General features: G+C 44.1%; 1 protein-coding gene across 1 annotated transcript in view; it reads right to left on the bottom strand.

The window, feature by feature from the left end:
- Nucleotides 1–389: 389 nt before the first annotated feature.
- Nucleotides 390–14,802, bottom strand: part of LOC139407283 (otoferlin-like) — a 126,012-nt gene continuing 111,599 nt past the window's right edge. The window contains exons 35-46 of the mRNA XM_071150925.1: nt 13,668–13,816; nt 13,196–13,468; nt 12,892–13,019; nt 12,442–12,612; nt 12,003–12,163; nt 11,735–11,877; nt 11,445–11,533; nt 9,703–9,801; nt 7,889–8,130; nt 7,528–7,706; nt 7,329–7,429; nt 390–742 (exon numbers count right to left, since the gene is read on the bottom strand). Of these exons, the coding sequence (XP_071007026.1) occupies nt 556–742; nt 7,329–7,429; nt 7,528–7,706; nt 7,889–8,130; nt 9,703–9,801; nt 11,445–11,533; nt 11,735–11,877; nt 12,003–12,163; nt 12,442–12,612; nt 12,892–13,019; nt 13,196–13,468; nt 13,668–13,816 (1,922 nt within the window). The 3' untranslated portion in view covers nt 390–555. The remainder of the gene's footprint in view (nt 743–7,328; nt 7,430–7,527; nt 7,707–7,888; nt 8,131–9,702; nt 9,802–11,444; nt 11,534–11,734; nt 11,878–12,002; nt 12,164–12,441; nt 12,613–12,891; nt 13,020–13,195; nt 13,469–13,667; nt 13,817–14,802) is intronic.

Here is a 14,802-nt window from a genome sequence, read left to right as displayed (position 1 = left end):
CCAGCATTGTTCTGATCGCGGTTTAACGACAGACACAGAGTTTAAAACAGAATCCAGAGCTACGGATGCTGCTGCACCAATACAGAGCCTCTAGGGTGAGTGTGTGTGTAAGAGCATCTAGAGGGTTAATGTCCAGAATGTTTGTGCTAATTTAGAGACATTTACTGACAATCTCCATTCTTCGGATGAATTCTGAGCTGGATATTCTGCCCACCCAGGTGATGCCGTTGGCTCCTGAGTGAATGAGCTGACCAATGAGGAAGAGAAGAGCACACACGAACACAGTGTAGTGGAAATGCTTAAATTTATTGATGAGGAAAATAAATCACTTTATCAACTTACAGTATGGGAGTTGATGTTGAACACAATGTAAAATATAAAGTGCATAATGGGAGTTAACTAGTAGTAAAGTAGAATGTTACCAACAATATTGAATAAGATGTAACGCATTAGAACTTCAGTAGAATACAAACTATTTAACATGCAAATACATTCAGGGATCAGCCACATGGAGAGAAAGTTACGTTTGCATGTGTGTGGTTGATAAATGTGTGTTCAGCCAGCGACGTTGAAGATCTTGTAGCTGAGGGCAGAAGGCAGGGAGAAGAAGAGCAGGCCCAGGAACAGAAGTCCCAGGACGGCCCCCAGCAGCAGAGCACAGTGCAGCTTGTACTGCCTCCAGACTAGGATACACACTACACGCACCGGGCTCAGCATCCACGACAGACTGGTGTTGGGACGACTACAGGGAGAGATGGAGATGTTTTACACACACAACAAAGGTATGCACACAATACCCTCAAAGAGTCGTCTAGATACTCATGCAACCTCTGCCACACACATCAAGAACACAGCGACATTTATTAGACGCTGTAAACGTATATAAACCAAACATTTCCCAAAAATGTTTTCAATTCATTCAATTTATTTAAAGTCCTTGTTAAAACAGACACATTAAGATTGTACACTTTTCAACAGAAATATATAAATACACTTTATCATACAAACAGACGAGAGTTAGTGCAAACATTAAAATATATTTTTTTGTTGGTTTGTATTTTGTGAACACGGGATCACTAAAATGACTGCAACACAAATGATGTCAAAACTGCAGGCTGACGTTTATTGGGATGAGTCTTGTCCTTGAGGCAGACCTGAGCTAGCTGCAAAGTCAAAAGTGGCAATTGTAAACATTTCTGGAAAGAATTTCACTTGTTGGTCTTAATTTAAGGCTAGGGTTATCAATTAGGGTTATCTGTGTGGTTAAAGCTAGGGTTAATTTTAAAATCAGATTGTATGACTTTGTGGCTGTGCCAGCTAGTGACCACTATGCAGAGCTGCCTCCAGAACAAGATTCATGATGAAAAATGCTAACCTGCCTCATAACTACAGGTAGGTCAAGCAAGGGAAACCATGAGGGAACTGCCCACTGCAAACTAAGTAATCTCAAATCAAATTGTATTCATCACCTACACAGTTTACAGCAGGTATAAAAGGTGCAGTGCAATGCTTACGTGCTATCTCCCTCAACATTGCAGAACAATATCAATAGTAATCAAAAGTCAATCAAAAACAAGTCATTAGAGGAAGGTAGTATGCATAGTAATTAAACTGATTCAAAAAACTGATAGGGCAAGTCGAGTAATCTGATAGGCCGATTGGGTAGAGGTCAAGAGGCCAATCCCCACCTTCCTATTCCTGTACGTCTCATGTGCTATAAGATGCACATAACCACTTAGGAATCTCTACATTGTAAAAAAAAAGGTCTAGATCCGGACATAAATAAAAGGTTTAGTAACTGACTGTAAAGCTACAATAGAAAGTCATGCCTTGTCAGATGACCATGTAAACTGAATCACTCTGAGATGTTAGAATACAGTTGCATGCATATCTAAACCTACTGTGCATTTGCTGGATAACAGTAAGAATCTATAAGAGCATTCCAGGTCACTGAAGGAAGGGCTGAAGAAACAAGCATTGTTCCATAAAATGTTGGTGTTTGAGGACACAAATTAAACCAAACGATAGAATGCTTAGCTCGGTAATTGATAAAGATTCAAAAGTTATTATTGTACTCTTTGTTCCTCTTTAAGTCTTGTTAAACTAGGTCCTAAGAAAATAGACATCTGTTGTTCAATCTCTTCATCATTATTTAAGATGTGTACAAAGGCTGCAAGAGGAACATTAACTGTTGGGAACAATCCATTTGTTGTCCAGTTCAAGTGATCACACCAACCAACCCCATGATTCCCATTTAAAAACAGCCGTATAATAGAAGTAATGGGAAAAATTACAACATCACTTGAGAAATGTATATCCATGCAAGACCAACAGTGCCAATCAACTGACCACTAACCATGTCCTTCCAAATCATTTAAGTCACAAATAAATAGATAAATAAATAAACAATGTCTAAAATGTTACATCAGGGTATGCCACATCATTGATGATCAGATCAGGGGCAAGGAGTTTGATTGGTTAGTCAGTGGTCATCGCAGGAGTGGTTAGGCCCACTGTGCTACTGTAGAGTAGAAGATATATGGACGTTCTTAGTTTTTAGTAGTTAAAGCGATAGATAAAAGGTCCAAGGGATAGATAGAACGACTTTGAGTAGAATGTGTGTTAAGCAGCACTGCCAAGGTTAGATGGGTGGTGGGGCGAGGGCAAGGCTGGGATGTTGAGGGAGGGGGGCTGCAATCATCTTGTCTCCGCATGTATCCACTCATTCATCCCCCTCAGGCCCCCAGCAGCTTCTTGACCAGGTAGCCAGGCATGCTGTAGAGGAAGAGCCCCAGCATCATGAGCAGCAGCAGGGCCACAATCATCTTGATGATGAGCCACTTGTAGCGGTTACACACCAGGTAGCGGATGGCCTTCAGGGGGCTCAGGAACCACAGGAAGGTGGTGTCTGGCCGACTGGGGGGGGGGTTAGAGGGGATGGGTGGGGGGATAGTGGGGTAGAAGATATAGGGAAGGGAGTGGAGAAGGACATGGGGTTGATGGAGGGCAGTTGTGGGAGAGGTAGAGGTGGGGGACAGAAGGGTGAGTAGGTTAAAGGGAAGATAGTGGGTAGGGTGAGGAAACGGTGATAAGGGGGCCAGAGGTGGGGGATGAAAAGAGAAAAGAGGAGGGCCAGTGTTAGTGAGCCATATATGATGTATGACTATTTCCAATGGATCACATTTCTCCGTACACTACTACGCAAACAACCCTGTTTATGAAATAATTACATTATTTGTATTAACCAAAATACCATTGCACAGTCAGCTAAGCACAGATATATTCCTCAGACAATGAAGACATAAAATGGGATGATGATTGTTTGACATTTTTCAGACACTCACATGGTGACTTATAGGAACAATTAGGTGTAAGTGACTTGCTCAAGGGCACATTGATACATTTTTCACCTATTTGGCTCAGGGATTTGAACCAGTGACCTTACGGTTACTGGCCCAACGCTCTTAACCGATAGGCTACCTGCTGCCCATTTAATGACAGCCCTTATTGTTGATTTGTAGTTAATGTTGTTAACAACTTGAATAAATGTATTTTATGTTTTTTCTTAAATTCAGATTTCAGGGAGAATTTCACTGTAAATTTACAGCATTATCCTGGCACCAGAGTTGCAGCTTAATACTGTAATTTTGCTGTACAGCATCGATGCAGTTATACATTTCACGGTACTATTTTCCTTACTGTAAAACATTACAGCATCCAATTTACAGCAGGGATGCTGTATGCTGCAACATGTTTTACAGTAAGGAAAATTACCATCTGTAGATTGTGTGATTTGATTGGTCAACACACCATCTGTAGATTGTGTGATTTGATTGGTCGACACACCATCTGTAGATTGTGTGATTTGATTGGTCAACACACCATCTGTAGATTGTGTGATTTGATTGGTCAACACACCATCTGTAGATTGTGTGATTTGATTGGTCGACACACCATCTGTAGATTGTGTGATTTGATTGTACAATGAGTGTTTGGAGACCTAGGTCTACATCATCGGAGATTCAATTGGCACATGAGCATTCACGCTAAGTTGCCATCTGAGAAACAGAAACGGCCAAAAAGTCGGTGTTTGTATTTGATTAAGTATGGATGGATTAGGTATGGATGGATTAAGTATGGATGGATTAAGTATGGATGGATTAAGTATGGATGGATTAAGTATGGATGGATTAAGTATGGATGGATTAAGTATGGATTTCAACAAATAAATGCATGTAACTACAGAAGACAAACATAGGTACCAGGTAGGCGTTTCATTATTCGTTTAAAAAAAAAGTATTGATCTTGAATCGATGTAGTCGGGGCTAGATATTCCACAAAGCCTGGTCTCTGCTCCACTCTGTTGGTGAATTTCACCATGGAGTGGTTTAGACTGCTAGCAACTCTGGTACCAGTATAATGCTGTACATTTATAGGGAAAAGTTTTGCGCTGCATATAATACGACTCCAGTGTAATGATGGTGTAATGCACAATGGCAGACTCGTGATTGACACTTGACATTGACAGGTCGAGAGACAAGAGACATCACAGGAAAGGAGACTAAGACAAGGAGAAGCAGGAATCAAAGAAAAGAGGACTAGGTACCAGACACAATCTTTGTCTATCTGAGAAAATACAAAGATTGAGAGACAGACCTGAGATGTGGAAAATAGGACCTGAAAAGAAAGAGGACACGAGATGAAAGAGGTGGAGGGATAGAAGAAAGAGGTTATAGAAAAGGAAGGTGGTAGAAAGGGGAGAAGAAGATGTGATAACATCCATTGAGTGACAGATACCGCAGGAGAAGGGAGGAAAGGGATAGACACATATGGGATCAGTGAAAAGGAGGAACAGAGGAGAGAACTGGAGAGGACCAGAGAGAGGACCAGAGAGTGGACCAGAGAGTGGACCAGAGAGAGGACCAGACAGAAAAAAGGAGAGGGCCAGAGAGAGGACCAGAGAGAGGACCAGAGAGAGGGCCAGAGAGAGGGCCAGAGAGAGGGCCAGAGAGAGGGCCAGAGAGAGGACCAGAGAGAGGACCAGAGAGAGGGCCAGATAGAGGGCCAGAGAGAGGGCCAGAGAGTGGACCAGAGAGAGGACCAGACAGAAAAAAGGAGAGGGCCAGAGAGAGGACCAGACAGAAAAAAGGAGAGGACCAGAGAGAGGACCAGAGAGAGGACCAGAGAGAGGGCCAGAGAGAGGGCCAGAGAGAGGGCCAGAGAGAGGACCAGAGAGAGGGCCAGAGAGAGGACCAGAGAGAATGCCAGAGAGAGGGCCAGAGAGAGGACCAGAGAGAGGGCCAGAGAGAGGGCCAGAGAGAGGACCAGAGAGAATGCCAGAGAGAGGGCCAGAGAGAGGACCAGAGAGAGGGCCAGAGAGAGGGACAGAGAGAGGACCAGAGAGTGGACCAGAGAGAGGACCAGAGAGAGGACCAGACAGAAAAAAGGAGAAGACCAGAGAGAGGACCAGACAGAAAAAAGGAGAGGGCCAGAGAGAGGACCAGAGAGAGGACCAGAGAGAGGGCCATAGAGAGGGACAGAGAGAGGACCAGAGAGTGGACCAGAGAGAGGACCAGAGAGAGGACCAGACAGAAAAAAGGAGAAGACCAGAGAGAGGACCAGACAGAAAAAAGGAGAGGGCCAGAGAGAGGACCAGACAGAAAAAAAGAAGAGGACCAGAGAGAGGACCAGAGAGAGGACCAGACAGAAAAAAGGAGAGGACCAGAGAGAGGACCAGAAAGAAAAAAGGAGAGGACCAGAGAGAGAACCAGACAGAAAAAAGGAGAGGGCCAGAGAGAGGACCAGAGAGAGGACCAGACAGAGGACCAGACAGAAGAAAAAAAGGAGAGGACCAGAGAGAGGACCAGGCAGAAAAAAGGAGAGGACCAGAGAGAGGACCAGGCAGAAAAAAGGAGAGGACAAGAGAGAGGGCCAGAGAGAGGACCAGAGAGAGGACCAGAGATAAAAAAGGAGAGGACCAGAGATAAAAAAGGAGAGGACCAGAGAGAGGACCAGACAGAAAAAAGGAGAGGACCAGAGAGAGGACCAGACAGAAAAAAGGAGAGGACCAGAGAGAGGACCAGACAGAAAAAAGGAGAGGACCAGAAAGAGGACCAGACAGAAAAAAGGAGAGGACCAGAGAGAGGACCAGACAGAAAAAAGGAGAGGACCAGAGAGAGGACCAGAGAGAGGACCAGACAGAAAAAAGGAGAGGACCAGAGAGAGGACCAGACAGAAAAAAGGAGAGGACCAGAGAGAGGACCAGAGAGAGGACCAGACAGAAAAAAGGAGAGGACCAGAGAGAGGACCAGACAGAAAAAAGGAGAGGACCAGAGAGAGGACCAGAGAGTGGGTAAATGATAAAGAGAAAGTGACAGAAAAGAAGGAGCAGGAGAGGAAACGGTAGGATAGGAGAAGAGAGAGGAGAGGGAGTGGCCCTGGTAGGTCTCAGCCCCCTCAGGCCCCCAGCATCTTCTTGACCAGGTATCCAGGGAAGGAGTAGAGGAATAGACCCAACAGGAGTAGCAGCAGCAGCAGGCCCAGGGCCTTGAGGATCAGCCAGCGGTAGTTGTGCCAGATGAAGTAGCGGATGGACTTCAGGGGGTTCACAAACCACATGAGACTGGTGTCCGGGCGACTTCAGAAGGAGGGGAGGAGGAGGAGAAGAGGGGATGTAGATGGAAGGAAAGACAACGCAGGTTGGAGGGGAGAGAGGGAGGCAACACAGAGACAGTAAGAAGGGAAACGTGAAGAGATGACAGGAAGGTAACAGTGTGATGCCGTGAAAGTGTGTTCACATTGCAATGAGGCGCAGGTGTCAAAATAGACTGTATTTCTTATTATTATTTAAAGTCATTGTGTGCATCACATAACCTCTGAATAAGCCAGTGTGGCTCAGTTGGTAGAGCACAGTGCTTGCAATGCCAGGGTTGTGATTTCGATTCCCATGGAGGACCAATGTGACGAAGTATGAAAGGTGTACAGTATGCACTCCAGTCGCTCTAGAAAAAAGTGTCGACTAAAATGTAAACCATTATCAGCTTCTGATGGATGCAGAATCGAGGTTTAGAAATAAATGACTGGGATAAATCAGTTGGTTTTAACACTTGCACAGTGTTATTTTTGCATGGTGTGAATAGAACCCCTGAAGGAAGTGGAGGATTATAGGAAAGTTGACCATGTCTGACTTATTTTCTGTTTCCCACCTTTGCTTTTAACATTGTGTGACAAACATTAACATTTGTGATTGTGTACGTTTTGTCTGAATGTGTATGTGGGTATAGTCTTAGTGTGAGTGTGTGTGTATACTGTAAATATAAAGATCTTACTTTGGTTTCTCCAGAGGGTCAGGCTCATTGCGTCCAAGACCAACAGGACTTTTCTCCGCCTCCTCTGCCGACATGAGATGAAGCTCCGCCTCCACTTTACCCTGAGAGGAAGACACAATCATTCCAATGATCCAATGTGTGTGTGTGGGTCTCACTCACTCACTCACTCACTCACTTACTCACTCACTCACTCACTCACCGTGAGTTCCATCTCGTCGTTCTCGTCACGGGCCACGAATGGCCACCAGCCCTTGACTCTCTTCTGTTTGAAGATGGAGATGCAGGGCAGCTCTGCCTGGTTCTGGACCATGTTTATAGAACACTGCTTGGCTGTCTTCGCCCCGCGGGGAAACCTGTTCAGGTCCAGCTCTATCGCACCTGTCAGGAGAGACAATACATGACATTAGACGATAACTGAGGAGATGACAGAGCTTGAGGGATGATATAAAGGAACTGTATATGGCCCAGTGAATGGACAACATTTGAGAAAAATGACAATTAAAAAAAAAAGAAGAATGAGTAGAGTTGTAGAGAGCTCCAGCAGTGTAGGCCTACAGTACCTAGAAAGTCATCAGCGGAGAAGTGGTCAGCATCCCAGACCTGCAGGGTGAGGCGTGCAGGGATCTTGTACTCGGTCTCGTCCCAGGAAAACATGGACTCCTTTTTGGAGATGACGATCTTCTCCTCAGCCATCAGGTAGTCGAAGGGGTACACGAAGCGCCAGTTGAAATTCCCCTCGCCCGTCAGAGAGTGGTAGTGGACGTCTGTGTCCTGCTTGTCCTCCTGTTGACCCTTCAGCCAGCTGGGTTAAAGGTCAAAGGTCATAGGGGGTCAGAGGTTAGGCGTGAGGGTCATGTTGACCTGATGATGTAGTAAATTAAGTGTAATGACTGTGTTATTATTGGGTTATTTTTGCATATTGACAAGCTTCACTTATCATGCTCTGTGTGAAGGTTGTCTGTGGAGGTTAGGCAGACGCAGTGAAGATCAGATCACCATTTTACATCAGTTAATGTGATTTGAGATTGCTATTCATAGTATGACTCAGTATGTGTTGTATGCATTACAGGTCTGTTCCATTGAATACACAAAAAGGATGTTAGTATTTGAAAAGCAAAACACGTATGGTGGGACCCTCCAATAAGAAACCAGCCAGTAATGACAAATGTATGAGATTATGAATTAAATCAAATTGAAACATGGCTGTGAAATAGTGGTCATAGTGTTTGCACCTAGGTGAATTCTATAAAAAGTATTACCACTGTAAAACAACTGAATAAGAATAGAGTTCACACTGTGTATTTAAATACAAATTGCCTGATTTGGTGTTGGACGGTCACATATTACAAATGCCATGCACACACAAAGCTTTACAAAAAGAGTCAAATACATTTTTATGACAGTGCTTTCCTTCATTGGAGGGAAGATGCAGATACGAGATTAACATTAACAGAAGTGTCTTACAATGCAAATCTAGTCTCAATGCAGGCTCAGCACAGCGTGGGGTGGCAGACTGAGTTTATCCCCTGCAGTAGTGCCAAGTGGCCAGTGGTTGGTGAGGAGGGTTCAATTCCATTTAAATTCAGAAAAGAAAACAAAATTCCAATTTCATGAATTGAAAATGTGTATTTGAAAATTGATGTCAGTTTTAAAATCTTCAACTGGAATTTCAACACATTTTCTGTTGGACTGAATTGAAAACCTGAAGGTGGCACATTTGAGAAGCAGGAGGGGAGAGGCCTCGGCCAAAAACGTTTCTACGACTTTGAATGTCCATTAGTATTGATATATTCTCAACAGCATCATTAATAAGTGCCAGCAAATGACAATACAATTGCAAAAACAATATGGAATCCATTCCATTTCCCATGCAAGCCTTTTTTGCTAATGCTGCCATGCATGAGGCTTCCTGGAATCCCGAGTAGTTTTAACCCCGCCCAAGACAATCTACAACTGTTGTAGGAATGCAGCACCATACCAGTTAAACTAATGACAGTAAGGATGACTAGCAATTGGCAAGTCAAAATGGAATAATGTTATTGAGTTATCCTAGCTTATATCCAATTTAATGTGCATGAGAACTGACAGACTCTTTTATCTTCTAAGTGTGTTATTCACAGAACTTATTGCAAACAGTTTTCAATCCATTAACCTGGTTAATTCAATAATGAATAGTGGATGAGCTTGCCCTAGTGTCATTTGTTGACACGTTGACCTCTTTGCTGTTTAAGTGGTATGGTCCTGATTGGCTTCCTCTGTCTGTAGGCGTGAAGGCATTGTGGTTTACTGCGTGCTGATAGGAGGGCTAAGGGAGGGGCGGGTAAGGAAGGGGGAGGGGTTTGTACGAGCCATGCAATTTAAAGGTGTGTTTTACCCCCTGACATAAATGTCAGACATCTTTTCTCCTGTCATGAAAGCATCGTCCTCTAGAACTACGTCATCAGTGTTCCAAATAATAACACGCAGTTCAAAGCTGGACAACAGCACAGCATCGACACACAGGAGAGAGAGAGAGAGGACGACAAACAAGAGACACAAACAAACACGCAACACACAGAAAACGTGGAAACAAACAAAACAAAACAAAACAAAAAAACAATGGTTAACGCCAAAAAAAACGCGGGAGCACGCCACTTCGTCACACCCACTGGGCTATCAGGGCATAACGCCGCAGCCCTCTGTGGTACCTACCCCCTGACAAATATGTCACTGGACTTTTCCCCAGTGAAGTAATCATCGTCCTCCAGTATTACTTCGTCTGTATTCCATATAATCACCCTGAGCTCATATCTGGTGAAGGGGGAGGAAGGAACACACACAGTTGGACTGTTGTTGTCTAGTGCTTAATTGGCCCTGGGAGGTGGCTGTACACTCCTATGGTGAGACATGTACAAGGCCAGGTCTAGTGCTAGATAACCAACTTACTCTAATGAGATACAAAACTTACCACAGAAAACCACTAGATAACCAACCTACTCTAATGAGATACAACACTTCCACAGAAAACCACTAGATTTATCAACCTACTCTAATGAGATACAACACCTACCACAGAAAACCACTAGATAACCAACCTACTCTAATGAGATACAACACTTCCACAGAAAACCACTAGATTTATCAACCTACTCTAATGAGATACAACACCTACCACAGAAAACCACTAGATAACCAACCTACTCTAATGAGATACAACACTTACCACAGAAAACCACTAGATAACCAACCTACTCTAATGAGATACAACACTTACCACAGAAAACCACTAGATAACCAACCTACTCTAATGAGATACAACACTTCCACAGAAAACCACTAGATTTATCAACCTACTCTAATGAGATACAACACCTACCACAGAAAACCACTAGATAACCAACCTACTCTAATGAGATACAACACTTACCACAGAAAACCACTAGATAACCAACCTACTCGAATGAGATACAACACTTACCACAGAAAACCACTAGATAACCAACCTACTCTAATGAGATACAACACTTCCACAGAAAACCACTAGATTTATCAACCTACTCTAATGAGATACAACACTTACCACAGAAAACCACTAGATAACCAACCTACTCTAATGAGATACAACACCTACCACAGAAAACCTGGAAGGGATATAAGTAGGAAAACTACATCCTTCTGTTTTGAGACTCATATATACAGCACTTCATATTCGATCATAAATAAGAAGCAAAACGACAATCAAACCTTTAGGAAATGTTTATGTTGTGCCTTGATCTATCTGGTAATGTGTAACATATACTGTAGTACCTCAGAGGTAGCTGGTGGGAGGAGCTATAGGATGATGGGCTCACTGTAATTGTTGGAATGGTATTAATGGAAAGGAGTCAAACATGTGGTTTCTATTTGTTTGATGTGTTTGATACCGTTCCATTTATGCCCTTCCAGCCATTACAATGAGCCCGTCCTCCTATAGCTCCTCCCACCAGACTCCAATGCTGTACCTACACTAAAAAGGTGCTATCTAGAACCTAAAAGGGTTATTCGGCTGTCCCCATAGGAGAACCTTTTGAGAACCCTTTTTTCTAAGAGTACACTGACTGAACTCTGACACTTCCACCGGCCCCAGACATGACATACTTCTTTGGTTTACGTGGTGATATGTCGATGGCGGGTCCAGGTGCTGGCATGTCCATGGGGAACATGTCTACCCACATCTCAATCCGCCCCTATGGGGTTAAACAGAGGTCATAACAGGTTATAACAGCTCATAACAGCTTCATTATCCAATATTATTAATTATTTTACCCTCATAAGGCACTATATTATCAATTAACTCAAAAGTGATCAAAATGAATTAAACTCTTAGTTCCAGATGAACACTTATAATAACATTATACTAATAATAAGTAGGAATGTGTGTGTGTGACCTGCTCAATGCCAGGGTGGTCAGGGTTGAGTAGGGGTCTTGTCTCCACGTGTTCTGGGATGAGTTTACAGCCCACCCTGGGGATCTCCTCCCAGTGCTTCAGCACCGTCAGGGCCAGGTGCTCGTCTGTCTGCTTCTTCAGACCTGTACACACGCACATGCGCGCACACACAGACGCACAGTGAATGTCAGGTCTCTAAATGTAGGCAAAGTTTAATAAATATATTTTCAACAGCACAAATGTATCATACTTTAGGTCAAAAACATACCATTCTCATCCTCGATCTCTGTGGCACCCATGAAGACGCGGTTGGCGACCTTGACCCTGCCCCCGGGACCGTAGTGGGGGCTGTCCAGCTTGCCCTCCTTACACAGCTTTGCCAGGATCTGACTTGGCTTCATCGGGTCACGCCACACGTTGTAACCATGTCTACCAGGAACAAACAACAACACTAGACTGTTGTCGATATTTACTTTATTTTCTAGTTTCTTAACATTTTTGGGGGAAACAGACAGACAGAGGTATAAACTTAACAGACAGACAGACAGACAGACAGACAGACAGACAGACAGACAGACAGACAGACAGACAGACAGACAGACAGACAGACAGACAGAGGAACCAACTAACAGACAGACAGACAGACAGACAGACAGACAGACAGACAACGGACCAGAAAACAATGACATGGACAGACAGGAACTCACACAGAGTAGCTGTTAGCGATGCCACAGGTAGCTCTGTGTTTACTGTAGAAGCGGTTCTCCAGGTCGATCTTGGTCTCCCCGATGAGGTCATCAGTGCCCACCAGATCCCAGTCATACACTGACACGGTCAACATGGACTCCATGGGGAACGTAGCCTCCATGTCAAATGCCCTGGGAGAGGAGGTGGAGGGAGTGGAGGGAGGAAAGGAGGGGAAGGAAGGGAGGGAGGAATAGGAGTGGGAGGGAATAGACAAGAAAGGGAGAGATGGAGAGAGTACGGATGACATTTGAAATAAGAAGTGGTTAGCTTTTTATAGATTGCGCTGCCGCTGCATCTATGCCAGTTACAAGAGTACAGTGATGCTTCAATACACTTGACTGCAATGTTTTATATGAGTTGACTTGTTGAATCAGCACCAATGTGCAACGAATGTATCCATCCACACTCACTTGCCAAAGACAGGGTTGAGCTGTTTGGAGATATAGTTCTCTTTATCCTTCAGCTCTGACTTGCCCAGTTTGATGACAACATAGGGGTCCGCTTTCCCATTCACATCAGCAGGGTGGAGGTCTGTGGCCTGGAATACAGTGTTGGTTGGTGGTATGGTTTAGGTTTTTACTTACAATCTATTGAACCCTTATTTTACCAAGTGAGTTGAATGAGAATACATGATTAGGTCGCTGAAGTTAGGAGCAACAACCTGGGAAAGCTTTGGTTTATGGTTAGAGGTTAGAGGTTAGGGGTGTCACTCACCCTGACCACGAAGACGCGCACGAGCACGTTGATAGGGTCATTGTGTGGAATGCTCTGGAACATGCCCATGTTTGGGTCAAAGCCCACCTCCCGGGTGATCTCCTCAGACAGAGGCAACTTGTACATGCACATGGAGCCCTTGAATCTGCCCACGATCCTGTCGTCATCCAGGGCTGCTTCATCGTCGTCCCCTGCCTTCCCTCTGTACAGGTTGAAGGTGTGGAGCCAGTCCTCAAAGTTATCATACTCTGCCTCCAGCTCCTTGTTGTACACCTGGACAATACACACACACACACACACACACACACACAATCACACACACACACACACACACACACACACCTTGTTGTTCAGAGTGTGTCTGATACCATTCCACGTGTGTGTGTGTGTGTGTGTGTGTGTGTGTGTGTGTGTGTGTGTGTGTGTGTGTGTGTGTGTGTGTGTGTCCAGTGGAATCTCTAGTCCTACTGACCAGCAGCTCGTCCACTTTGGGTTTGCTGGAGTGTTTCTCTGTCTCCTCTCCTGCATGGTGGCTCTTCTTCTTCTCCTTGTTCCTGCTCTTGTCTCGGCTCTTCTCCTTCCCTTTGGAGCCTTTTACAGGGAGGTCATCAGGTTTGATATCTGATTGTGGGGTGAGTGGAAGGAGTGGAGAAGGGGGAGTGGAGGGGGGCAGGGGGGTGAATAGGGAATTGATGGAGGAGGAGGAGGAGGAGGAGGAGGGGAGTGAGGTGGGGAGGGAGGGGTGAAGAGGGACGAATGGATGGACACGACACAACATCCCAGATGTCAATCAACATGAAAGTTGACATTTGACCCATCTGGCCATCCATTGCCAGGACTACTGAAATCCATTACATCATGAGTGATTAAAATGGAAAATACAAGTAACTACCAAAATAATGGAAACACTTGAGTAAATACATACAAAGTACAAAGTATATTGAAATGAATTAAGCAATTAACATCCAATCATGCTTAAGGTCATGTATAAAAATGCTGGGCAGGCCATTATTTTGGCCATTATTTTTGCTTCCATGGCTATGCCCCCAGAGGATGACATTGCCCCGATCAACAGAATGGCACTGAATGGTTAGCGTGAAAACATATGCCATGGCCGTCTGAGTCACCAGATCTGAACCCAATTGAACACTTCTGGGATATTCTGGAGTGGCGCCTTAGACAGCGTTTCCCACCACCATCAACAAAACACCAATTATGGAATTTCTCTTGGAAGAATGGTGTCACATCCCTCCAATAGAGTTTCAGACAGAATCTATGCCAAGGTGCATTGAAGCTGTTCTGGTGGATTGTGGTGCCCAACACCCTATTAAGACACATTATTTTGGTGCTTCCTTTATTTTGGCAGTTACCTGTATTTGTAATCACCTGTATTTGTAAAGAGCCACATTATCCTTTTTGTTCTAATTCTGGGAGAATATCTTAATAGGAATTTGGTAAACAAGACATTTATATTTTTTCAAAGTTTTAGACTTTCATTTAAAATTGAGTTTTTGGTAATTAGTAGATGTATAGCTGTATTAGATGTATCCACATCATTTATGGTTAAATCAGGGGATTAAGGGACAAAGGGATTGATTTGCTTTATA

This window comes from Oncorhynchus clarkii, chromosome 4 (genome assembly GCF_045791955.1).
Source record: "Oncorhynchus clarkii lewisi isolate Uvic-CL-2024 chromosome 4, UVic_Ocla_1.0, whole genome shotgun sequence".
NCBI lineage: Eukaryota > Metazoa > Chordata > Actinopteri > Salmoniformes > Salmonidae > Oncorhynchus > Oncorhynchus clarkii.
This window is presented reverse-complemented; position numbering and strand designations above follow the sequence as displayed.